The sequence below is a fragment of the Corapipo altera genome, unplaced genomic scaffold (genome assembly GCF_003945725.1).
Source record: "Corapipo altera isolate COAL_440 unplaced genomic scaffold, ASM394572v1 61411, whole genome shotgun sequence".
Taxonomy (NCBI): Eukaryota; Metazoa; Chordata; class Aves; order Passeriformes; family Pipridae; genus Corapipo; species Corapipo altera.
Window position 1 is genome coordinate 7,605,729 of NW_020884875.1, and position 27,815 is coordinate 7,633,543.

Below are 27,815 nucleotides of genomic sequence, written 5' to 3' on the forward strand. Positions count from 1 at the left end.
TCAACAGTTTTCCAGAGGCATTCTACAAAAATACTTGTAAGACATGAACAAGAGTTATTACACCTTGTTTCCAAAAAAACCAAAATTTTTCATCACTATATACAGACTTACCGATACAAATGGCCATCATCTTGGAAGTCCTCTTTGCCCCACCTTCCTTTAATATCTTCGATAACATGGTTTTTCAGGAACTTCTTAAGCAGCTTAACTGTTTGATCACGAGTCACCTCTGGGCCGAAATTTTGATTAGAGCCGAGTAGCTCATGCAAAACATCCACCGCCTCCGAAGCTTTGAAGCAACGCTCGTAGCTTTTGAAACGACAGCGGTGCTTCCGTACGGGCATCCCGGCACGGAAGAGTTCTATTATCTCGTTCCACTAAGGGAGGAGAACAAAATTCGTTACGGGAACCCTGCTCCCAGGAGCATTTTGGCTCTACAAGCGCGATCAGAAAGCAGAAACTTGAAACCCTGAAAGCAGAGCTACACAATTTTCTCGCAAATCTGCGTTTGCGAGAACACTGAAAGATAAATCCAGGAGTTAGACTCTCCAGACCTGAAAACAAACACAGGTCTAGGAAGCTGAAATATTTAGAGCCTCATATATCTGCCGCCCTACAGACACGGCCTTTTAACCTCCCTTAGGCGGGACAAAAGGTTGGACCTGCCGCGCCGCTCCGCAGCGCCGAACTCCGCGCGGCGCCTGCACTGGGCGCCCCCGCCCCGCACGGAGCCAGCCTGGTAGCAGAGGCTGGCACCCAGAAGACTGGAGAGGGAGCAGCCGTGGGGGCAGAGCAGTCCCGGGGGGCAGAGCAGTCCCGGGGGGCAGCGGGGCACTCACCAGGCGTGTGGCGCGGTAAGGGCCGGGCCCCACCAGCCGCGGCTCCATTGGGGCGGCCTCGCCGGCTCCGCGCCGCGTTTGAATCCTTGCCGGGCCGCGTCGCCTCCGCCCATTGGCTGGCGGTGGCGTCAAGTGAGGCGCCCGCGCCACCTCTGATTGGCGGTTCCGGGATGACGGCGGGGGACGAGAGGCCCGGCGGGAGCGGCGGGGGCACCGCCCTGAGGGCGGGTCTGCGGAGCTGGGCTCGGGTTTAAACCCAGCCTTACCTTAGCAGTGCATAGCAGTACGTGAAGGGAGGGTGCCTAGAGGATGGAGCCAGGCTCTTCTCCGTGGTGCTGAGCAATAGGACAGGAGACAATTAACAGAAACTGATGCACAGGAAGTTCCACCTGAATATGGGGAAAAACTTCATTACTGTGCGGTTGACCACGCACTGGAACAGACTGACCAGAGAGGGTATGGAGTCTCCCTCACTGGAGATACCCAAGAATCGTCTGGATGCAATCCTGTCCCATGTGCTCTAGGATGACCCTGCTGGACCAGATGACCCACTGTGGTACCTTCCAACCTGACTCATTCTGTGAGTGGCAATGGGTCAAACCATGTCAGTGAAACACTGGCCTGTGAATTACCACTCAGATAAAGAGAACACAACCTTGGCATTAACTAAACAATCAGACAAAACAAAAACAAAAAAATCAAACAAAAAAACCTCCAACATTTTTCAATGTTTTAAAGTTGTTTCCAAACGTACTTTTTTATCAATAATTTTGTTTTGAATTCAGGCTGTATGTGGGATAATTATTACTTACAATTATATTTTATATTATTCATACAGAAGACAGGGATTGATGTTGGTGTCACAGAGCTCACTGAGTTGTTTTATATTAGCTTTTTGTGAACATTATAAAGAAAGGATGATTTGGAAAATAAACAGGAAACTTGTTTTAAGGTATGAAATTCTGATAGGAGGTCAGCTCTGCTGCAGGGGCAGGGATATACCTGAAATTCCTGTGATACCTATTACAGATGAGCTATCTGTCAATTTTTAGGACTCCCACAGATGAGGAGTGGCTGCTAACACTGGTGTTTGACCTCCACCAAGTTTAAGGAAAATAAAATTCCCCTCTCAACATTGACCGTAACATGCACTTCTCAAATGTATGATACACTTAAGCATGTAAGATACACAATTTTTAGGTCCAGATCAAGTTTGTGTAATTCTCACATTGTGTCTAAGCGGACAGGATTTAATAACATTTTGTACTGATGTCATTGGTATAGTTACACTTTATGCATCCTCTTAGGATACATCAATACAACTCACTGAAACAATGTATTTTCTCTTTCTCCAAAGGCTTCATAACTCACAGAAAACGAAACCATTGTGCAGGAAATTATACAGCATGAATCTGACATGGCACTTACTGACAGCCCACAGAACGATTAGCATCTCCAGTTTCTGCTCCTGCTTATTAGTTTGTCATCTCAACTAACTCTGGAAGAATTTGGCTCCTATACAACTGCTAGAATTGGAAGTTTTTTCTGACTCCTTTCTGTTCAGCATCTGTCCACATGCAGTGCTCCTTAGTTTTGACCATGTACAGTCTCAGGTACTACTTAAGCCCACATGAGAGGGATTCTGTGATAAAGCAACTTTCCACATGTACTGCCAAGGAGCCGAGAACTCAGCACTGATGATTCTAGGATCAAGCACCTGAAATTCAGGGGTCCCAATACAGATTTCAAGTCATCCAAATACTTTCTGAGATCTACTTTCAAACTGTCATGAGAGCTGACAGCTACAGGGATTAAACAGTGGAAAAATATAAATTATTTTTTTAATTTGTTTTATAAAGAAGACTCAATGTAATCTCAAAAGAAAATATTTGCAACTCATGCCTATGATAAAGTTTAAATTCTTTTAGTATTTATAATGCACCATAAAAGTCAATAAAATAAAAGTGTTCGGGTAACAAAAGTTGTTCCCTCGGTATTGTACAACAGAGAGGCTATTAAAACCTGCCTCAAAGCTTTGGGTATTTGAAAATCCCACAGACCAGATCAAGCACAAAGCAAATATTGCAAGTCTTTTCTTTAGTGTTAAACATAATAGAAAACAGTACTTTTAAAGGTAACATTAATTTAAACACCTTTAACTCCTCATTTGCAGGTCTGTTGTGTGCATCAATCCCTTAATAAATTCATGCAGTACAAATGCAGCTTACACACAATAGCTAGTTCCTTTAACTTCTATACATGTGTGACCCTAACCTGGGTCTACCTAGCCATGGAAATAAAACATACTGGTAAATTCCACACAGACTGGAGTCATGCCCAGTCACCACTGCCTGACCCACTCTCAGAAGCCAGAGAATGTCACATATTTTTTTTTGCCTGGTTCTGGACAAAGTAACTGATGCTATTAACGGAATAACTATAACCTTGAGTTGACAAGAACAAGCAATTATAATAATGAAAAAAACCAACACAAACTCTTTCTAGGCATGTATTTCAATAGATAATGGAAATGGAAGAGAGTAGAGCATAGTACAATCATGTCAGGCAACATTCAAGCTTCAATCAAAAAAATTCCTTTTTTAAATTTTATTTAAGTGCTAAGATTTTGGCTATTGAATTACAAGACTCAGTAATCCCCTTACCCCCTCCCGCAAACAGCATATGCTACCAATACAAAATATATCCATAGATACATTGAATAACATGTATATTAGGCTACTACAGTGAACAAATCAGTAAGATGTTTTGATCACTACAAGATCGCTACAAGACAGTTCAGATAATCCCCATATTAGTAGCTTTCCAACATTTACGATAATGTCCAACTGAGTAGAACATGAAATGAATTAAGTTCTCTTAGTAAAAGACAGTGTATCGAAAAATCTGATCTTCAAATGAAACGCCATGTCTTGACAGATCAACACACAATCCTTCCTTTAAAGTAATACAGTTTATAAACAGATATAACAATGTTTATGTATTGACTATATTAATAAGCTTTAAACAGTACTTACTGAAGATTCTTTTAATGCTGCTGACAGTCTCAGCAGCTTACAACATTAAGGTGAAGTGATTTTTATCCCCCTCAGTGTTCAAAGTACTCAGTACTTTTCATGCACATTTTAATTTTCCTAATTATTATCTTTATTTTCATGCACTTCCTAGATAGATATCATCTATCCTCTTTTTTTTTTTTTTTCCAGAGATCCACAGTGCTCCCCTCAGCCCCCATATTCTGAATCCCAAATAACTTATGGTAAAAATACAAATTCTGTTCTGGAAGAAAACATACAAAATATACACCATGTAGTGTGCGCACCTAAATATCTTGATTGTCAAGTAGTGCAAGTTTCCGCTTTGACGTATATACTTTTTGGTTTTAGAGACAAGAATTTGTTTTACTGATCTTTGTGGATCCCATTTCTTGCCATTTTTGGTAGTCTTTGTCCCTTCGTGTAAGCGTGGTACCAGAAGTGGAGAAACAAGACTAAAAACATAGAGCCATACAGCCAAATAATAAACATGAAAATTGGATACTGGTACGGACAATCATCCATGATGTAGATTTGTCCTATATGAACTGTAATCATAATAAACTGGACCTGGAGGGAAAAGGTGAAGAAAAGAAGTACTTTTTAAATAAATGACAGACTTACTATAGAAGTTTAAAAAATTCAGCATAACTTGTATGCAGAAAAACAGATAGGAGGCATGGAGCCAGGGTAAAGTGGGGAGCAACAGGGACACCAACACAACTTCTTAGTATGACAGAGATCACCTTTACAGCCCCTCTCCAAAAACCTTACTCCACTGAAAAACAGTTTTACAGAGAAAAGGCAGAAAAGTCCTGGGACAAATTGAATTACAAGCAGCACTGAGAAACTCATAGCAGGAGAATGGGATTCTACCCTGGCCAGTTCAGAGAAGAAGGAAGGAGGCAAACAGTGTTTGACCGGTGACAAATGGGAGGCTCCTTTAGAGAAATTACCGGGGGTGGGGGGGTGGCGGGCAGAAAGAGCAACCATTACAGGGTTTGGGAATATGAATTCCCACCTTCCCTGCACACTAGCACGTGACAAAAAAGTATTCCACATGAACTCCAAGTTAATAGTCCACTGGTAGTGCCTCCGAGACAAAAAGACTGAGTTATAAATATTCAAGCTACATTGTTCAGTTGCACATGGTTACATGAACTATTCTATTAACATCAGCCCTAGGTGCAAGCAGACAGGGCTCTCCTTTCCCTCCTCCATTAGCATCCTTGCTCATGATAAGCAAATTGTTTAGCCAGGAGCTGAATTTCAAAAATCCAGCTGTTAAAAAACACGGGCATCAAAAAATCACCCAGAACCATAACCTTTCAAAAGTGATATAAAATTGATAAAACACAATGCAATTACTACAGGAGCATTTTGTAATGCTCTGGGGTGAAGAGAGGACCCTGACATTAGCTCAGCTGGTTAGAGCATGGTGCTACTAACACCAAGATTGTGGGTTTGATCCCAGTATGGGCCATTCATTTAAGAGTTGGACTCCATGAGCCTTGTGGGTCTCTTCCAACTCAGATTATTCTTTGATTCTGTGACTAAATTCTCTAAACATAAACACTTTCTATGAAAGAGCAGACATGAAATTCAAAAGAAATATTTTTCCCTTTCCTCACTACTAGTTACATATGTATTCTGTACATTGATTGTATTTTTCTTGGTATAAACTTACGTTTTAATAATTTTTATACAAGTAATGAGTTTTGTAAGTATATTTACCAAGTACCGCATAACTGAAAAGCTCCTGTGTCTACACCATTCTTACAGCAAATGCTGAAGTCAGCAGATTTAAGTATATAACTGGAGAGCTCACACCTTTTGTTTTCCTCAATTAAAACATAAATCTTGTACCAACTGTAACCTACACACATGAACATAAATAACTAAAAGTACAAATTTATTGCACTAAGTCTGTGTCAGCCACAATCACATTTTTGAGAGTTGTATCTGTCAAAAGCAGTTACTCACAAGTTGTATAGTTGTCATGTACTTTTTCCACCACAAATATTTATGGTAGGCTGGTCCCAAAGAACAGATTCCATAATAAGTGTACATGACAACATGGACAATACAGTTCAACAAAGCATGAAATGTTCCCAAACCACCTGTAGAAAAACAAAACATAGTAGTAGTATTGCATCAGGTATTTAAAAAGCCACCTCAGGTCCTAGCAGATATTTTGAGTAAGAGTAGGAAAAACATGTACCAAAAAACCTAGATTTTGACTAATCCTCAAGGTATTTAACCTGAACTGGGTTGATATCAGTTCTGAGGGATCATATCAGCTTGCTGTCTCAGAAACAGCTTCAGCATGTCAATGAATGCAAAAAGTTAGAGCTAAAAGTGATCCAAGAAGCAGCAGACAGCAAAGTACTTTTAAGAGAAATATGAACATGAAACTACTGAGCATAAAAGAAAAAATTACATAAAAGGAGAGATTTAGTGAGGGAAAAGAGTGCTATTTTCCCATTAAGAATCATTCCAATTAAAAATAAAACATTTTGTGTTTTTAGTAGCTCACACTACTCTTCCAGCTTGATAGAGCATAACTCCTCCAGCTGTGATTGCAAACTTTCTTTGAAACTTAACTATTTGTATTTTCTAAGATAATTTGAGTGTTCTTACAGTTCAAACATACATACTTTTTTTGGCTTGCACAGTGAATATTCAGAAGAAAAAATAAATAGTTAAAGCAGAGAAAAAAGAAAAGAACAACCTAATCAACAGTGCAAAAATATGCTCCAAAAAGCAATACTATACTAAGCACCATGTTACAATTTTCTATTTATATCCGATCCCAGAATCAGCATCTCCATCCAAACCTAGTGTTTTTTTTAAAAACAGGTTGAAAACTTGATAGATGCTGCTCTTTAGAAAGACAAACACTGATGATACTGAATACAAGGTAATCATCAGCAGGACTGAAATTCTTGAAAAAATTTTAAGTTATCAAACAGAAAAATATTTAGAAAGATAAGTGTAAAGATAAGCAATAGAGTTTTTGGAGTAAACACAGCTCTGCATGAATATGAGAAACTATTTCTAGCAGAGGACAAAACAATTCTTGCACACTTTGCTGAAAGTATTTGTCAAGTTATCATATGGGAAATTTGAATCTTATGCAAAATCAGAAGCCTGTAGCTGGTATACTGATCCAACATCCAGATAAAAGGTAGAAAGTTAATCACCTATTAAATGGAAAATTTTCAAGGTTGAAGAGGAGGGACAGCTATTTGCTGCAGGTTTTCTTTTGCAAACCTATTAACACACTGAGGTGTATGCTGAGAAGACTACTCACAATTTTGTCATTAACTTAATACCAGTTACTCAGAAATATTTGAGAATTACATAGTCAATTCACCAGTTTCCTAATAACAGAAACTCAACAAATGTAGTAGTTATACACTAGTAAAAGCTGCACACTGTACAGATTCAATAGATCCCATCTGCACATTTTCTGGACTACTTCGAGGTCCTGGTTTTGTATTCATAAAACAGACTCTAACAGATCAGATTAATAAGCAATTCTCTATTCATCAATCCATCACCAATGTTCTGGGACAAAAAAATCCAAAACACACTGCCAGGAAACATAAGGGAATAAACATGTATAACCCCCTCTATTTCTCAGTAAAAACTCCTAAAAAGGCCTAAATTGTCCCAGAAATTGACTAATAATTGACTGTGTATTTGTCCACTCTGTTCTTATCAGACTATTGTCATGGCAAGCTGTATTTATTAGCGGTGCATACTAATAATATAACATAGGAAGATGCATGCAGAGATACACAGAGCAGAAAAGGAGAAAGTGAAGATAGGCTGGTAGTGGACAAAGAATTTTAATTCAGTAAAATTCAAATACGTTTCTTTAATAAAGAAAGTCTAGAAAAATATTTCTGTAGCTTTGTGAAAGCCAAACTATTATATGTAAATAAACCCCATTCACACTACCTAAAGCCAGTAAAAGTAACTGCAACAAAGATTGAATAATTTTTCAAGCAGAGTCCCCCCACAACTCAGTTCTAACATTTCAGGAGGACAAACAGTTTGGAAGTAGTTTCGAGAGTTATTTGCCTCATGTATCTCCTCCAGCACTTCTGATTTTACAATCACTTGCCTTTTTCACGTAATAATGCTTTTTGCTTATATACAGTTCTCTCCTCTGCATCTTTTCCCCCCATAAGAAATCAGCACTGCACAAAATGCCATCGAATAGGAAAAATGAGTAGTCCCCAACCTTTCAAATAATTATGGTGATCTTAGTTGTTCCATAAAATACTGCAGAAATCTAAATTTAAAAACACTGATGTTTGCAAGATGTTTAATTCTGTTCTTCTTTTTTTGTCTACCATAGTTAACTTTTACTACCAGAAGATATGTTCAACTCAAACTCAACTCTCTCTCCACTACCTGCAGCAAATTTGACTCCAAACCACCAGGTCCATGGCATGATGGAATGATGAAAGACATGCAGGAATGTAACTTGGTTGTTTTTCTTACGCAGCACAAAAAATATCTGAAACAGATTTTTAATGAACAGGATGTTACAGAAAATAATCAAGCCCAACATACTTAAAGAAAACTGTATGTATCAGTGCTGGTTGCTCACAACTATACATTTAAGAGTACTTTGCAATTGCAGTCTTGGGAAAAGAAGGAAAACTGAGAGTCTAGATATGCAGATTAGTTTTCAAAAAAAATTAAAACCAGTATGTAAAATCCACCTGAGAAGCCCCAAAAGCCAGTGCAAGCTTTGAAACGAAATGTTCAAGGCTGAGCCATCACCTACATGTGCAACAACAGTGTAAGATAGACTTGGTTGGATTGAGAAGTCTTTAGAAGCATCATATTTTAAATCCTCTGAACTATTAATGAAATGCCATTTGAGAAAATTAACTGAAGGATTAGCAACAGATAGAGACAGTAGAAAATAATAGAGAAACAGCACTTTATTATGAACATTGAACAAGCTACCCTTGGAAAACAGCAAAACTGGACAGAGTATATGTAGGTACACTTAACTGATATTGACAGGCCACATTTTAAAGGACAATGAGGGAAGTGTTAAGGGAAGACAGAGGAAGAAAACTCTGTAAAGAGAAGTCAAGTCATGCAAAGGGTAGTATCAGATGGCAAGCAAATAAACACAGAAGAGAAGTCTAGTTTTCTGGGGAAAACATTTGGAATCAGCAGATTTAAATACAGCTAAGAAATTACTTTTGCAATAAAAGCAAAAAGCTGATGAGAAACAGGTACCTAGTTGTGTGGATTCAAACAAAGTAAAATAAAAAAAAAAACCTTCAGGCTCAAGACTAATTAAAAAGGAGCATTCTAACCTGTGGGGAATAAAGGCAAATAGAGGAACAAGCTTGTCGGGATTTTCCAGTTTTAGCATTCCTGACCCTTCCATTACCATTCCATTTGGTTTAATCAGTAAGATCTTCCAGTGTTGCATCATGAGCATTTGCAGAATGAAAGTCAGATGGCTAATTTTGCTCGAAGAGTGTAGAACATCCTCACTGTTCATGAGTCAATTCCTGAACCACCACTATTGGTGGCAGATGATTTCAGCACTCAGAAGCTGGTTTGAAAATATCTAAGCCAACCTTACTTGATGTCAGTCTTGGAAAGAAAGAAAGGCAGATGACTGCCGAGGGTAAGCAAGGTCTGCATTCTGCTTCAATGCATTGCTGTTCACACTTTCTTTGCAAAAGGGTAAAGTGTTAGCCTGACATCAAACACCTCCATAATCATGACCCTCAAGGCAATCCTAGAAATTTAGAGAAGGTAGGTATGGCAATTTTGTGCTGTATTCAGAGCTGATGATGATAATATTCTGAATGGGAAAGATAAAATCTGAATATGATATGAAAAAATATATTCAGTATAATCACGTCTTTTTTATCTGCAGTGTTGAGACAAGTATTGCCATAGCATAACAGGTTAGTGTATTCAGCTGTTAAACAGGCAATTTATCTGGTCTTCCTAAAATTTAAAGCTATGTTCTCTCCTTAACATTTTTCCTGATAATCAAGGAATGACAGTGTAATAGGACAATCAGATGAGTTAATAAGGGTAAACATCTGGATGGTACTCTAATGATTGAAGACTGGAGGACTAACTAAAAAGCAATTTATACCCCCAGTGCTCAACAGCACTGGTTCTTCTACTGTGGAAACATCACTATTTCTTTTATTAGGCTAAAGTACTTACAGTATCTAATAATTCAATGAACTTGGAAAAGAAGTAAAGCCAACAAGTTCGCACCATCTGCAAGAGTACAAAAAAACCTCTGTCAAATCATAATAGTCATAAACAAAATTAAGCAGCTGCAGGACAAATAACTATATATAGGAAAGTAAATAAATATATAAAGGAAAGCATCAGGTTAAGTGGTGTCCCCAAAGTTGACAGAAATATTTAAGTGTATGGTTTTTTTGGTTTTTCTTTAAAAACACAAAACATTTTTAAATCCCGAAGGAATTTTAAAACAAAGAAGAACAAGCAACAAAATCATTGCCTCTTTCTTTGTCCCAACCAACCCCTCCAGTTATCTCACATGCTCTACATTATGTAAAAGGGCATTTCCACATAGTGCATTTCACTCTACAGCAGTGCATTCAAAAAAAGCAGTCTGTTCAAAAAGCATTTCTAAAAATAAAGTCAGTGTATAACAAGACTACTTTGAACGACCTGGTCTAGTGGAAGATGTCCTTGCTCATGGCATGGGGGTTGGAACTAGAGGATCTTCAAGGTCACTTCCAACCCAAACCATTCTATGGTTCTCTGATAATAATTCAGCTTTGTGTTTGGCAACTTACCCTTAGAGCTGTTGGTGACCTCGAGTAGTCAACAATATCACACCGGAACGAGTACCCTGTGGCCCAACCCGACATAAGAAACTGGAGCAAAGAAAAGGGAAAGGGAAAAAATTTACTTTACTTCCTTTGAAAAATTCATTAATTTTGGATTATTTTTGCAATCACTAAGCAGGAGAGGAAAAACAATATGAAAAACATGTCAAATAAGTTACTTTGTCAATCATCTACCTCTGCGTGGGATAACTACCACAAAATCCTTTGCTGTTGCAGATTAATGAATTCCTAATTCCAAGACCACACCTGTAGACAGGAATTTTCTTCCTACACTCATTATTTCAGCATTAGTAACTGAAGAGGAGAAACAGCTTCATCTCAAAACTAATGCTAAAAAACAACTTACTGTGTAAATCAGACCACAAAATCATAGCTAACCATCTTAATACTGAAAAGAATCCAACATAGCATCTTAATACTCTAACGAAATTAGCACTATAAAAAACTACAACTGCTAATTATCATTAAAGGAACAAATCCATATGCAGAATATATATTTAATATCATAGTTTCTAAAATTTTTCCTTAGTTAAACTGAGTGATTCAGTTGGTCTTTCACTGATAAAAGTGATGAGAAGCTACAATAAGAACACACACATGACCAAAGGACTGTATGTACCAAATATCATTTAATCTTTTCTCTTGGAATATATTAAATAATATATATAATATAATAACATAATAAATCTATTTGGACATGAGCAACATTATTAATATTACACTTGGCTCATTCCACTGCCAGCCCCTATGACTACTGTATTTTATATCTGTTTATAAAGTGCTTCTCATCATCACTATCCTCTCATGCATGCTAAGAGGTTCAACTCCCTTAACAGATGCAGGAGTTTAGTCTTTTTAACTTCCTAAAAGAACTGGTTGCTTAAAGAAAATAAGTTCTGGAACACCAGCAAGACAGCACAGTACTAACTCACCCACCAAATTACTTGGTTCCAAAGAGGGAAAGAATCAGCTTCTTGATGACTACCAGACAATAGCAGAAATTCAATCTGTTACACTCTGTCCATGATTCTTTCATGAAATTGTAACATGGAAGTCTTGATAGCAGACTAATTGAATACTGTGGTAATGTCAGACACTAACAGAAGTTTTTGGGGTTATTTTTTTGTTTGATGGTTTCTTTGTGGGGGGTTTTTTTGGGTTTTGGGAGTTTTCTTGAGGATTAGAACCAAAACGGGAACCAAATTTTAAAAGGAAGTTTGGCAGTTTTTCAAAGTGATGTTTAAATAGCAAAAGCATCTTACCCACCACTTTCCACACTGCAATCATATCACAAAGTAGCTGTTGCTGCACTGCCTTTAGAGTGGTTCGAAGAAATGTCAAGTTGTTCATTGTAACTCCTGATGACATTCATGCAAATTGATCTACAAGAAACATGTACTACCAATTTGGCACAATAATCTGAATTTTTTCAAGAATCACTAGTTTAGCACACTGCTTGGAGGAATATAATTACAACCATCAGAATAACATTTTTTTGATAACTGCAGAGTGGGAGTTATCTTAATAGACTTATCAAAAGTTAGTAGATAGAGACATGAAATATATAAATACATTACAACCAAAAGTAGCACTTACTTCGTAAGTCATATATAAAGAGAGGACTACCACACTAAAATTATAAAAGGTCATTATCTGCCTGAGTTCAAAAGGTTTTTTATTTTCCATGAGTTTGGGTCCCAAGGAAGTGACAAAATAAATGTAGGTTCCAATGATAAAGGTTGTTGGAAAAGGTGAAGACATGAGTGGCCAGCCTTCCAGTCTTGGATCTAGAGGGGGAGGAGAGAAAAAATTAAATCGGATGTCTACAGTACTTATTAAAAACAGCTACAGAAAAGTATTTAATTCCTAATGGTTTATGTTTTCCTGTCAAACCAATCATGTTTCAGAGTCTATTCACCTCAAATCCATACTGACTGGATAATAAGATTGAGGACCTGTATGTTTCAATGCTTTTTTTCTGCATCAATACTTCACAGATAATGAAAAGGAGACAGAATCATGAGTGATGTGATTTTCTGATTCTACAGTACCATAAAAAACACACTTTCATATTAGAAGGAAGTTGTAATATATCAAGCAAGTATTGCATGTTCCTTTCCAGTTATCCCAGAGAGATATATTGCAGAGATACCTCCTTATATGCACACCTCATTCCCTCCCCCTACAGCTGAGGCTGGCAGGCATTCCATCCAAGCATCACCATGACTCCACTGAACCCTTCTGGTGTTTATCACCAAGTCCCAGCTCACCAAAGACTTCCACATTTCTCCATAAGCAGGAGAACTGATACAAGCTTCATGTATTTTTTTTAATTTTTATTTGATTTTACTTTTATATACTGACTTCAGGAAGATTTGTTTCAGAATGATCCCAAACTTAAATACTGACTCAGTGAACGGCTGTTTTCATGGCTTGCTGCTGTATTTTAAGAGTGAAATTATTCTATTGCAATTTTTGTCAAGTGTAATTCATAGGCAAACACTAAGTCAGCAAATTTTCAACTCACAGCATTCAAGCAACCTATCACCCATGAGACTCTCTGATGTGGTTTACAGCCACTGGAAGTGTAAAAACAGATTGAGGAGGAAAGCACATTATAATGCTGCTCACAGTTTGTAATGTGCCAGTGCTGCTGCTCACAGACTGTGAACCACAGCACTCGGCATCTGTCTCTGTGCACTGCAAGAGAATCACCAGCTCTTTACAACTGACTGCTCTTTCTACATCCACTCTTGCACTGCTCCTACCAAACCTTTCCTATTGTTTTTCCCAGTTTGATCCTGAGAAAACCATGTTCCACCACTAACAGTGTGCTACCAAATGCCAAATACAAGCACTGGTGGGCAGAGAGACAAGGAACTCATGTTCTGAAGTCATGGACACTGCAGCAGAAACACTTCCTTCATCATCCAGCTCCATCCCAATCCATTTCACCTCACCGGCCATACTGATTAAACTCCCTTCTTGCTTGCATGCTGTGCTTCTACAGAACAAGAGAAAAGGTGCTTTTTCAGCTATGCTGAAAAAGATAATCAGTAATCTTATCTATCAAACTGCAACCACTTCTCAAATTTTTCCCAGGAATCGGCTAATTCCTGTCACTATGTGCTTACTGCAGTAAGAAACACTGAGATAGATGGGTCTTAACTCCAAAATTGAGATATTCTGTCAGGTTTTGGTAAACATACAGAACAACAATATAAAATCAAGGCTTGTTTAATATCCCTTACTAGCTGCAACAAGAAACTGACATTCTTTTTCAAAACAGAGCTGTGACAGAGTTAATTACTCTGAGGATTAATTTCAAACACTGAAACTTACCAGAGTTTATTAGTTTTTTTCACTTTGCAAAAGCAAAATACAGTAACACCATGAGCCTGCATTAATTAACCAATAAAATCCAATTGTTTGATATTGAAAAAGAGTTAAAACCTTATATTCAGCAGCACAGGAGAAACATAAACTATATATTCAGTCAAGCCAATAACACTTACAGAAAAATCACTGTCTGCACTTTATTTACTGAGAGCTCATACCCATAAACTACCTAAGTTTTGCTTATTTCCTATTTTAAAATGCAGAAATAGTTTGCAATGTCAAAAGGTAACTGGCAAGTTTTACAAAAATTTATAGGATGACAAAGCTACTTTTAAGTTGGTCAACAGCATGTTGCTATTCAAAATTATTGGCAGATTCAAATTACTCACCAGCATCTTTAATCCATTCATCATAGAGTAGTACAGCCTTTGAAGTCAGATTGCTAAGGGCCATTTTCACTTGATAAAGATTTTATGATGCTGCCTGCAGGAAAACAAACCAAAACAGAAATATGGATTTCTGTCAATAAAATAGATATCAGTAAAGCTTTATGGAAAATATTTTCAAGAAACAGAATAGTAAGAAACAGAGAGGGCTAACAGAGCACCACATGTGAAATACAGATCAGGAAGCGTTAGCTGACCACATCCCACTATCCTTGGGTCTAATTTATAGCTGAGCTGTTATCCACGACAATATGATTTTGCAATCTATACATACAAACCAGGTGCTTATGTGCCATAAAGTTTATCTCGAGAAACCATGCTGTGGTTAACCATTACAATTAAGGGACAAATATGAATAAACAGTAGATACTTAAATTCATTTTTATTACCATCTCCACTTAAAATCCAAGTCACTGATATGTGGAGTTCAGCTTTGCAGTATTTATTATTGAAAAATAATATTAATTTTCTAAGAAGTATTTCTAAGGTAGGTGGGAAGAAGAAAACCTACCAATATGTCAGTATATTCCTTTTAAATACAATAATTAGCTATGTTATAATTAGTGTGCAAATCCCACTCTGACGAATCAACTGTTTCCACATCAGGATCGTGGAATGTCACAGGACAAGTGGTAATACCATTAACTCACAAAAATTATCCAGCATATCCACTCTGCATGCAGCACCTCCCACATATGTAAAACTTTTCCAAGTATGCTTACATGAATACTCATTTTTTTCTCCAGCATCAAGTACTCACCAGCTCTTCTCTTGTCTCATCCCCTCTAGAAAATACCTTTTAAAAACCCCAGCACATTTAGAGGGTGTCTCTCCTATTCCCACTGAGTGTCTCACTTTACCATATGATTTCTCTCCATAACCCTGTGCAATCTTCACACTATATTCACCTTTATTAGTTCAGGCTGCATCACACCTTGATAACAAGCTCCCTTCCTCTGGCAGCCCTTCTGCATCTCCTCCAGGCTAACCAGCTGCAGGTTTGGAGAGCTGGTTCTGCCCTCAAGATCATAATGCAGCCTCAGGTCTTCCCATTATCATCTTCTCATTTGTTCTCACCATAACAGTTCTGAAAAATAATTTCACCAACATCTCCACTTCTACAAGTTCCTGTTCACTGCCACTTCACAGGAGTTTTTAGCCATTATACCCACCCTTCATCACAAGATCCAACACAGACAAGCCTACCTTCATTAGAGTTCATCTGATCTACTTTGTCCCAGTTCTCGTTTTGCTACCCACTTGTTTCCCTGCTTGCAATTCTGTCCTGAATATCTGAAACCACTATCAATTTCACATTTGGAAAATATTCCCTCTGCAAGTCTCTCTGAAGTTCACATTTTCTAGAAGTATCATCCTCCAGTACCAGCATTTCCCAACTCAATGCCATTGCCTTTGTGCTGACCATTTTCACATGCCCTACACTCATATTACAATGTTTGCTTCAAAGATCTATATTTATAAAGATGCTTGCAAGATCGGAAGTAGGGGGCATCCTCTTCCTTTTCTAATGGAAACCAAAAGGGTCCTCTTCCATTTGGTACTAGCAATCAAATGATCGAAAAGATATTATGGTAACATGCAAACTATAAATATTATTGCCATCTTACTCCTTAAGCCACACTATTGATGATATCAAAAATGCATAAATTAAACCCTGTCTTGAACACCAGGTACTTTAGACTGCCCAACTGTGACAGCCAGGCAATTCAGCTGTAACGGGTGCTGAGGAGGAAGCATTAATAAAACCTTTACTTCATAAATGATCACTGTAATTAAATGTTTAGACTGATTACCTAAAAAAGTTATCCTTTTAGTCCAGTATTCTTCCATTTCAGATGCACGAGAACAGTCTATCCAGAGACAAGGCATGGCAAACTAAAGGCATTTCGTTCAGCAGTTACCGTAAAATTCTACCAAAGCCCACAGACACCTTGTGCACAGTATGGCTCAGTTTTTCAACAAATATATTCACTGAATACAAATAATCACATTATATTTAACTGGTTCTTCGATAAGAAAAATAGTTTACTGATTTTACTGCCACTCATGCTAGTTTTCCCACCCTCATACTACTGGAACTCAGACTGGTTATTCAACATGCTGACCAAGACTAGAGTTATACAAGTATCTACTTCTTAAAAACATGTTCTCAAAAATTTAGAAAATTCAGTGTAGATGTTGGCTCTAAATTAATTGGCATTTAATATTGCCATTTACCTTGTTCCACCTCTCCTGAGCCCCCACCTCTCCTGCAACTCCACTTGCAGCTCCTCTCCCTTTAAAAGATTCCACAAGAGCTAAGATAGCAAAGGCTCTGAGCCTTCAAGGTTCATTTTCTTTTCATAGCCAAGCAAGATACAACTGCAGTTGCCAAAGTTATTCGGAAAGTTCAATAACTATACTTGAGAGAAGGATGTACGAGGCAGAAATCAGCCACACAATAGTGACTGATCAATTAATCTGAACCTAAAAGTAAGCAAAATTTAGTAAGTTAAACCCAATTGTTTTAAGAGTAGAAATAATGTGTGCAAGAAAGACCATGCTGTTCAAAACTTTCCTATGGTTAAAAGATTTAAAACCAACTTTCATATATGACATTATTACTTCGCTTTCAATGTGCTTTAACTAGCTACTTTCTTAACTAGCTACTCAGTTTTCCTTTGTAAATCCATTTCTATGAACAATAGTTTACATTAATGTTAGGTTTTGAGGATAAGTTGTTTGTTTACAACCTACCAAAGTAGGGTTAATGGCAGCATGGAAGATATTTTGTCTTATCCTTTTACACGTAGTTCACAAACAAATTCATATGTACTGGAAAATAACATGATCAAGGCTTGGTTTTGTTTTGTGGGTTGTTTTTTTTTAAATAGAAGAGTTAAAAAATGAAAACCACATACCCACACACAAGATAAACAACTAGCTTGTGCTTCACCAAGAAAAAACAAACCATTTTTGAAATACTGTTTTTTTACAGCACAGCTGTTGTTAAGAAGTAACTTATAATGCTTTGACCATAATACAATCTTCCAAAAAGTTTGGCAGCTTTGAAGGTTACAGAACTTATCTTCTAAATGTGAGACTGGAAAGAGTTTGCCTGAAGGGACAAAGAGTTGGGGCCAGAGAAGGCCATTTGTTAAATACACAGCTTTAGTTCTTCATGCTATAAACTCATCTGCCCATTAAGCATTTGTACAGCCACAGTTCAGTCAGGAAAATGTACATTTCGTTTACATACCTGCTAAAGTACTTACAGAATCAGCACATCAGCACTTTTATTTCCAATGTTCCACTTTCTGCTCATGTCAAAATTGTGCCATAAAATGCACAGCTGAGTGTCTAGTTTGTAGCAAACCCTCTCAATATTAGGTAAGTCACATTAGCAAACTCATTTTCAAAATTAGGTTATTTAAAATGACATATTGCAAGCTACTTACATAAACTTAAAAATGTAGTCATATAAGTAGTCTGCCCACCTTGAAAAGTTTTAAATAACATACAGTCAGTCCTCTCAAACACGTGCATTTGAAAAACAAGCACCAAAATCACCTCAAAACATATTCAAGGTAGTCAGCTCTTCAAAAGAAATAAGCGCTTTTTCTGGTTTTGTCAATGGAAATAATATTGTGCACCTAGGTTCCAGCCAGCTGTACTAGCATCATTTCTGAAGACATCTTTAAACAAATGTGCCCTCTACCACTTCAAAAATAGGAGGTACGAGGCAAAAGAGAAAAAGGGCTGTGTTAAAAGAGAAAAGTAACTTGCTGTCCTCTGGTCCCCTGCAGCTCAGCAGACAGGTGGAAGAGTCCACTAATTGTAGCTGAGTTAAAGCATACAGCTTGGCAGAACCAATTTCAAGTCAGACCATTACCTTTACTGGGAAGGCAAGGGCAGATTAGATCATTTACAGCAACCAGAAATGCCACAGATACTACAGCAAACTATATGAGAATGTTTGATGATGACAAGTGGTAAGGAAAGAAGTTGTTGGAAGTGCTCAAGTTCAGTCAGCTCATAAAACTATTAGTGATTTTTGTAATGGGAATTACTGGTATGCTTCAAACATTTCTTATTTCTAAATGAGAACAAGAAGTTTCTCACATTCCTTTGCTTAACCCACATGAAAGATATTTGCCATTCTTGATGCTCATTTATTCCCCCTACATAGTTTTTTAATAATAAAGCAGATATAAAGATTTTACAATTGTTTTATGTTGGTAGCTACTGAACAAAACAAGCACACAAAAGAACTTGACAAAAAAACAAGTAAAATTAAACAATCTAATGTAAGCTGTCACTCCAGAACACAAATTTTATCTCAGTGTGAACTTAAAAACATTTAGCATTAAGATTTTACATTAGAGAGCAAAGCTACTTTTACAGGGATCCTTTAGCAAAAGGCTGCAGATTAAGACAGTAGAGTACAGACTTCAGTGGTCTAATTTCCACCCAAGGTAGGTCCCAAAAGCAATGGTTCTGGAACATCACCCCTGGCCTGACAAGCCAGTGGTGCTAGGGGGATCCTCCACCCTGCAGAGCCCACTGGAAGAGGGGGAGAGCATACAGAAAGCACTGACCCACACAGCTCTGATTTCAAAATTATAGCCTAAGAAATGGCAATAATACTGGCTTACACGTTCAGGCACAATTATGAAACTTTCATGTTTCAGAATGACTTTGTATACTGTTGTTAATTCTTCTCTTGAAGTTCAGAAGATAATTAAGTTAGGATGTTTCACAGATGGTATCTTAAGCTTTACCTGGGAAATACCAGCTCTGCCCTTCCTATTTCCCAGGGCTGTGTGTTACATAATTGCAGTTATTTTAACTACATTACTCCCTCATGTCACATGGCAAGCAACTACAAACTGCCTATTACAATACATGGATTACTCACATTCTGCAACAAAGTTTTAAACTTTAGGTGGGTGTCACCTGTTGTTATGGATTTTGCTGAGAGAAGTTTCTGTCACCTTTACTATCCTTTATGCCTTGTCTCAACCACCCAGCCCAGTTTTGGAAAGGTTCATCTCACAAGTTTGCCACATTCTACTTAGCATTAGGTGGCCCTTCCCTTTTTGATAATATTGCTTGTAAACACTGCCCCTTTTAGATGGCAGTGGACATCCTAAAAACAGATGAGAGGCTTAGGAACTATATTAGAATGTCTATTTATACAATTCCTCATTGGAACTATTCAATAAGAGATCTAATACTTATCTCGTGTAGTCACCCTTACTGAATTTTTTACATAGTATACCTCCCTATTTAATCTTTTGCTTTTTAAACTAGCATCAAATCTGTCATTCACCTGTGTGAATAAAGTACTCTAAGTAGAAGAACTAGTGAAAAAAAGTTTAATTGCAATCACACTTTAGATGGTTTTCTGCCCTTCTAATGGATTTCCCATTCTGCTGCTCTGTAAAATAAAGACCAATTCGTATTTTCGTCCACAGCTGCCTATAAATTGTTAATAGATCAGATATTGCAGACTTCACAGCAAAGCTGAACACTAACAATAGGCAAAGAAAAGTCTCTTCTTATGAGAACTATTTCAGGAGTACAGCCTTGTTTTATACCCAATTCCTAACCAGAATGATATGGGCATTCTGCTGGATTACATACACTGATCCAATCACCAGTCACTAAATGAGGAATGCCCAGTGTACAATCCCACAGAATCACTGCCAATGGGGCTGGTCCTCTGACAGCTGCAGGGTAAGTCACAGCAGCTCACCAACCCAAATGAAAGCTTAAGCTTTTGAGAAATCAAAAAAAAGAAAAAACATTTTTCAGCCAATTCAGACTTAAAAGGCTGGATAGGCCTTTGCAAAGGAAACATTAAGACATACAAACTGGAATGCCACAGGCAGAGAGAAAAGTGGGAGTAACAGCTCTGTCATAGATCCTTTAAGCTGATAGTGAAATGCAGGGAGTACACAAGATCATCATGTAGGGAGGACACAAGATCATCATGTCCAATCCTGCCTACTCATAGACAATCATGTACTAGATCTGTAGTCAGGAACCTTACACATTCCTCCTCAACAAATCACCAGTCTATCTACAACAAACCACAAGGGATACTCTATAAGATGATAACCGAAGCCACAAAAATTGCATGTGCTACAGCAAGGCAAGAAAAGATCTGACAATACCAGTACCTCAAATGCATCACTTAAGGTTACAGTGATGCAGGTGAGAGTGATCCTGGGGACTAATCTCCTACATCACATAGAAAGACTTATCAAGTCTAAATAGTCCCTGCAATCATAGCCTGGAAGGATGTTTCTTTATAACTCTGAACTCAGTTATCTGTTTAACTCAAGTATAAAACTCCAGGCAGATCCCTGAAAAGGTTCTGAGTTTCACTTACAAAATGAGCAGTATGGGCATCAGGGTATCTTCCTCAGTTTTCTCTCCCCATAGTTGCAACGTTTCAGAGAAAAGCAAAAACATATGCAGGAGAGAAGTTCCTAGGATTTTAACTTGTTATCAGTGCTCCTCTGCCTTTACCAGAAACTCTTTACTTGAGCATTTAAATGTCAGCCATCCTTCAGCCAACTAGTGTCACCTGCCTACTGCTCTGCTGCAGCGAGTGTCTCCTGCACTCAGCTTAGGACAGAAGCTCTTCTCATTGTTTCCCCAGTGCATGACTTGCACTTGGCTCCTTTAAGTTTCATTCCAACTCTGTGACATCAGCTCACAGGCACCTACTCCTGCCTACATGGCGAGTCCTGTGCCACATATGGCACGACAACTTTCACTTAGATGGTTCTTAATGCAACTTCACTTCCATTAGATTTTACCCTTATCAAAGGCCTTTGGCAAAGTATTGATTTGGCCCAAAGTAACTGGGCCATATGATCTCAGGTTAATATCCTCCTTACCCAAAGAACTCGGACTCTTCCTTTTTCCTCCTTACTTATTATGCAATAAGAAAACTCTCTGCAGCATTTCAGTTTTTCTTTAAAGATCAGATCAATTAAGCTTGGCATCACTTTAAACAGACTCTCACAAAATAAGAACCAGGCCTAGACAGCAGTAACACATTCTAGTACTTTCAGCCATGCTGCACAGTCATGCTAACTCATACTGCTCCCTGCTCACTCATCTACAAGCCAACATCTTCATAATATGCTGAGCTTTCACCCATTCTGTTTGTTTTTCCTCTATGGTAGAGACAGTTCTGATAAGGGTATGTAAGAATTATTTACAGCTGTGGTGTTTCTAAAGTGTATACATACACATTTTTAGTAAACAAGCAAACCAGAATATAAAATTCTGTACTAAAGTAGAGGAGTAAGGCCTGTTACATACACTGCAAAGGTAACACAGTCTGGACTTTTTAAGCTGCTTAGGAAGCACATTATTTTTAATATCCAATCTTAAAAAGGAGAGGGAGTACAAGTGTTAACTAAATACTTTGAATGAAAGGGATCAAAGACATCTAATGTCCCAGACTGTTTCCCTGCTTTAGCAGCAAGCTGAGTCACCGAGTTGGCTCCATTGTATCATCTATCCTGATTAACAGTTAAGAGTCAATGCATATGAGTTAACTGCGTATCAGAATCTCATACATCCAATTAATTATGATACCTTGGCTACCAAGGACTTAGTTTGTGTTTAGACATCTCTTAGTATAACAATTATGTAAATTGCTGATAAATAGTCACAGTGGGGGCCACTCCATGGAAGCTAAAGAGAAATGCAGAGCTAGACTTCAGCTTCCAGAGAAGACTCCTTAAAACAAAGGAGAACAGGACTTGTTACATAGGTAACATCTTGCTGATCTAGCCAATAACAATGGGAAAAAAGCAGAGAAGCCTTTTTAACTTCCAAGACATCTCAAAACCAAACAATCAATGGCAATGTACCTGTGGCCATTCAACACTAGAGAAAAATAAATACAGAAAAATTAGACCACAGTTTCCATCAGCAGTAGACAAAGACAGGTAGATGTTGCTATCTTTTGTAACATGAAAATACATGAAAAAAAGCTTCATAGGAAGAGGAGATGGAAAAAAATTTATATAATTACCTTAAAAACACATTATTCAACCTAAGACAAAAGAGATAAGCAAGTAAAGTGAAAAATATTCATAATTATCAAAGGAAGAGGTATTTTTCCACAGGCACGTATATAGCATACACAGCTACTGTCATTGTAGTTGCCATAGCAAAATAACATTGCAAAGTCACTGCCATTTCATAGAATTTTTATTGTACCAGCTGTAACCTTGCTGGGTTCAGAATACTAGTAAGAAGTAACACTGATAACACTCATGCAGAGTTGCAACATACTATTTCTTCACACTTTAATGTAGCAATTTACAATAGCTGAACTGCTCCCACACCATTCTCTCATGCTGATGTGAGCTAATTTTCTTTACCATTGTCTCCCACTGCCTTGCACTTGCTTAACCTACCCACTCTCTGGGTCCTGGGCCGATATCCCAGGCAGCAAAATAATGCATTTCTTTCTGCTCTGATTTTGCTTGCATTGCAGTAGGCAGGCATAAATTTTAAAGGCAGCTGACCTAGAACTGACACCCTCCCCTTCCTCCCCCCTCTTTTTAAGCTACCATGCAGCATAGTGGACATGTTGCTGAGTACTGTAAGCATCAGCAACTGCACCCTCCCTAGGAGGCTCTTCCAAGAGAGAGTGGGAACCAGCTGTGCTAGCACCTTTTGCAGTGACCCACACACCACAGTCATGAACTTTGGAAAGCATGACACAGGCAGCAGCCACACAGTGAGAGGTGATAGCAGAACTTCAGGGTGACAAAAAACACATTAGAGGAAATCTGTTCTATGCATTTTTAAACTAAAGTCCTAGAACACTCCTCCTACCCATGGAAGCATTCTGACAGTATAATTAAAAAAGCTGCTGCTTCGAAGTCCAGTCTTGGCACACATGCTTTTTGGAGCGCTCCAGGAAGCAACTGCACTGCCACATCCTAAATCTTTCCAGTCTCGAGCTGGTGATTTGTACAGCTGGAGCTGGAAGTTTCAAATCACTGAGGGATACACAATGAGATATGCGGGACTTAGGTTTTGGGGGTTTGTTGTTGTTGTTGTTGTTTAAATTAACATTCTTCAGCATGATGAAAGGTCTGGTTAATCACTATGAAAGACATTCATGAGTATTAGTATTAGGCAACCCACAAAGGTACATTATACCATTGTTTGGAGACTCAGGCCTCTCAGTCAGAACAACTAAACAGAGCAGAAAAACCATGTATATATTTCTAACTCCTCCTGACACTACAGTTTTTTGTCCTGCATCACAAAGAAAATCTCCACTTAAAAAAAATATAAGTAATTAGTTTACACTTGACCAAAGTTACTGTGGAGGTGAACTACAGTTTCAGACATTGAGAAGAGGTGGAAAAGCCAGATATTCCCCAGTGTTTGTTGTACTCTGTACTCAATGGAGGAATCCCAAAGGGATGGCAAATGGACAGCAAAGAGACATCTGAAGTTTAGGAACAGCTGAAGGAAATGACCCTGCAGATTCATCCTGTAGTTAAAGCCACTTGTGAAGTCATTTGTAGTCAAAGCCACTTGCATTGTGCTTATACTTTGAATCCAGAGATAAATACATGGAAATTAGTAAATTATAAAACCCCATTTGATTCTATTTGAAATTTGAGTAAGCTTTTGAGTACCACTCAAGCCATCTTGCATGTTGCTTACACTACTTCTTGTTTAAAGGTTCTACAGTACCATTTCCTTTTGAGATGACTCACCCACTGGAGACTGATCCAGTTTGACAGAGTTTGGGCACACAGGATGAATGCAAGAATGGGAGCACCTCTGCTTTGACACAGTATTAGCAGCAGTTCCAAAAATACTCTTTTCCACTTGTATCCAGATACCCTTTTAAGGACTATAGAAGTGTTGGACTTTCAAAGAGTTCTTGCAACAGTCTGGGGGTCAGAACAGTATGAAAACGAATATTCATAGCTCCCTATAAGCATTAGAGCGAGGAAACATCCGGACATGGTGACCTAGAGCAGACAAAGGCCTATGGAGACTAATGAAAAAGGTTGCCTGGGCAGAGCAATGCTGCATGGACAGTATTCAGAGGACAATCTAATCTCAACAGCTTACACGAAAACAAAACTATCCATCATAACCTAAAAACATTAATTGTCTTGATTAACAAAAGTGCTTTTCAAGATTTTTTTAAACCAGATCTTGTTATAAAAATCCAACATTAAAAATATATCAGTTTTTCATTCAAATTCCAAGAAATCAACATGCAGGAGTTTGCATAACAAAATGCAAAGTAGAGGTTGATATTATGGGCAAAGATACATTAATTACAAGAAACAAGTTGTGAAGGTTTACTTTTGCTCCAGATTTAGTTAGCTAGACTTTAATTCCTTTGCTAATAGGAATTTTTAAAAGTCTCCATTATTTTGCATTTTCTGGAAGCTCAAGAATAGCATATAAAGCAGTATTATGCAGACTGTGAGTTTGTGACAGTAGAGCGTTTTTAAATCAGCTTAAAACACATAGTGGTAACTTCAAAGAGTAGCAGAATGAAACAACACGTTCATGCACAGCTCTAATCATATGTGTGTTTTCAGGATTTTCCATCTTCTATCAGTATTTTCCACTACTACAGTAGGATGTAGTTTTTACCATCTTTCCAAGCATTCAGAGACCACCCAAGACCACAAGACATTTCTGCAGTTTAAAATAGAACAGTTCATCCAGACAGCATGTAGGGACAAACCAGCTATGTCTGTCCAAGACAATTGCATTTTCTTTTTCTTTTTTTCGATTCTGAAAGATTGCCAAATACAAATAGCTAAGAAAAAAAAAAATCGCAACAACAAAGTGCATTAGGCAATGGACATGCAACATCAGAGTAACACAGGAGACAATAATATTTCCAACGCAGAAGCTTGGCAAGCAGCAGAGTACTCAGCCCAGTACTAATGTTCCTGTAAAACACCGGTATACTAGAAACAGACAAGTGTCTAATAGTCTACTGAGCATACAACAGTAGTGAAACAGAAGAAAACAGGACTGTCTCTAAGACAAAAGAAAATTAGACTCATATATAGTTATGCCTTTAAGTTATCACAACAGTCTTAGGCAGTATTTTTGATATATAGGTTTCAGTGCTTTGCAGAGGAGGTCAGTGTGTTTGTATGGAGCACTCAGTTCCCAGAGAAAAAGGGGCATGTTTTCTACCAGTTAACACAGTTGTGAGCAAAACCAAAGTGCTGGGTTCCACTTCAATATTCAGTTACCACGCAAAAATAGAAGGCCACACACCCTTTTCTGAACCTAAAGCAACACTGGAGCCCTCATCACAAAATGTTTCACAAGTATCGTGACTTGCCTCTACCTCACTTCAGGATAACTTTATTGCTCACACTCAAACCAAAGAGTTCGCTTTCACCCACATTCCTTGTCTTACGTATACATTATACAGCTGCAGGTTCATCCAGCTGACCATATCCAAAAAGTGTGGTGCTTTCCCACTGACTGGAATGGAAGATCAAATCTCTTCCCACTGCAGTCATCTCAAAGAATGAGCCAGGGTCATATAACTTCATCATTTATAAAAGCGACTCCCTTGCTTATCACAAAAGTCTGTACAGATTCAATCAAGTTTTGTCTGATGCTTCAGCACCTTGCATGAAAGCAACTAATGAAACGCCACACTTCCCAAGGACCTCTACAGGATATAAGCAAGAACATCAGATTGCACTACTGCCACGCCCCAAGAGGCAATTTTCCATCCTATACTTTTAACTTGAATTAAAGTGGGGTATATAAGTTTAAAAATAAAGTAGCAATCTCATTTCAAAAGACTGGGGAAAACTCCAGAGCAAACCAGAACTCAGTATGGTCCAGTCCACATTCAGGAACCTTTTTCCACAACTTTCTGATAAGCTTCCATAATTGATCAAGTGGACCAGTTCAGTTTATGATAAGCAGTCTCAGGATTATCTGAAATTCAGTTGGGGAATATTTCACCCCACAAGATTTCAAGCAGTTACTAAAGGACTAGCTGAAGAGATGCACAGAGAGCTCCAACAGCACCTGTGTTTTGCATTCCCTCCTCCTGACCTTCTTTCTTCTACAAAATCTAAGAGTTATGTTCATCCTTAGAAGTTAAAATAAGTGAATTTCCTGAACATCAGAGCTAGGCATGAAGCTATTTACAGCCATGCTTTACAGTTTTATCCCTTTTTTGTGTAAAAAGAAACTCAAGCAAGCTCCTTAACAACCTGACTTGGCACAGAACAAAACGTGCTACAGAAACAATGCTGTCGGCACAACAGTAATAATGCAAGAGACCAAAGGAATTAATAACTATAACAAGGTTTTTGAATAGTGCATCTCACCAGTAGTTTTATGAAAGGTTTCATTTCAAAGTTGACATTGAACACCTAAGTTTACTCCATCGGCCTCTTGGCTTTTGTAGACAGTATGTTCTACAATTCTCATTCACAAGAGACAAGGGTGGACAGAGCACCTCCAAAGTTCATTACAATAATTTCGCTAAGTTTGTCAGACCCTGTACAGAATGTACAGGTAAAGATTAAAAAGTGAATCTTTCATATCAGCACTAAGCAAACAAGTCACAGAACTCTGACTACAAAAGTGATAATGTATTTAATCCTGATTTTTTTTAATTGTACATCTAAACAAACACAAAAGGGATTCTAGTGGATGTTATAAACACAAATACTGTAAAACATACTATTCATTTGCAATATACCTGAATCTAAGTCATTTTCACATGTACAGAAGGAAACATTGCCAACTGCCTCTGAACAGACTACAGTCATTTCCATGCTGCCCATCCCCATTTAATCATGGCACATGGTAAACAAATACTGCAGTATTTACTTAGCAGAATAAGTGAGTATATCTGACCAATAACCCTGATAATCTTGGTGCTTCAGCCAATACCTTTTCATGAAAAACAATACAAAAAAATTTGCCAGAAGGAAATAGTTGAAAATACTAGCTGTGAAATCTTAAAAAAAAAAAAAATCTGATACATTTGATAAATACTGCATTTCGAAACTTAACTAAAGAGAAAGAATTCCTATGCCTCAATGCCCACTAAAAAAGAAAAAAAAAATCTTTTCTCCTCCACCAGTGACAAAATGTCTAAATGAAGAATTTTATCCTTCCCAGTCAACTGACACTCTGCTCAGGTACATATCAAAAAATTCAGCTTCAACTACT

At 37.9% G+C, this 27,815-nt stretch overlaps 2 protein-coding genes across 4 annotated transcripts in view; both read right to left on the reverse strand.

Annotated features, from left to right (window-relative positions):
• The window catches only part of DEPDC1B (DEP domain containing 1B), an 18,931-nt gene extending 18,002 nt beyond the window's left edge, over positions 1-929 (reverse strand). Inside the window, exons 1-2 of the mRNA XM_027635320.1 lie at positions 840-929; positions 112-377 (exon numbers count right to left, since the gene is read on the reverse strand). Coding sequence (XP_027491121.1) covers positions 112-377; positions 840-887 — 314 coding nt within the window. The 5' untranslated portion in view covers positions 888-929. The remainder of the gene's footprint in view (positions 1-111; positions 378-839) is intronic.
• Positions 930-3,334: 2,405 nt separating this feature from the next.
• ELOVL7 (ELOVL fatty acid elongase 7) overlaps positions 3,335-27,815 on the reverse strand; it is a 29,930-nt gene continuing 5,449 nt past the window's right edge. For all 3 annotated transcript variants that reach the window (XM_027635336.1, XM_027635337.1, XM_027635338.1), the window contains 7 exons: positions 14,511-14,604; positions 12,379-12,569; positions 10,729-10,809; positions 10,121-10,177; positions 8,318-8,423; positions 5,876-6,012; positions 3,335-4,462 (listed from right to left, as the gene is read on the reverse strand). In XM_027635336.1, the coding sequence (XP_027491137.1) occupies positions 4,259-4,462; positions 5,876-6,012; positions 8,318-8,423; positions 10,121-10,177; positions 10,729-10,809; positions 12,379-12,569; positions 14,511-14,574 (840 nt within the window). In that variant the 5' untranslated portion in view covers positions 14,575-14,604 and the 3' untranslated portion in view covers positions 3,335-4,258. The remainder of the gene's footprint in view (positions 4,463-5,875; positions 6,013-8,317; positions 8,424-10,120; positions 10,178-10,728; positions 10,810-12,378; positions 12,570-14,510; positions 14,605-27,815) is intronic.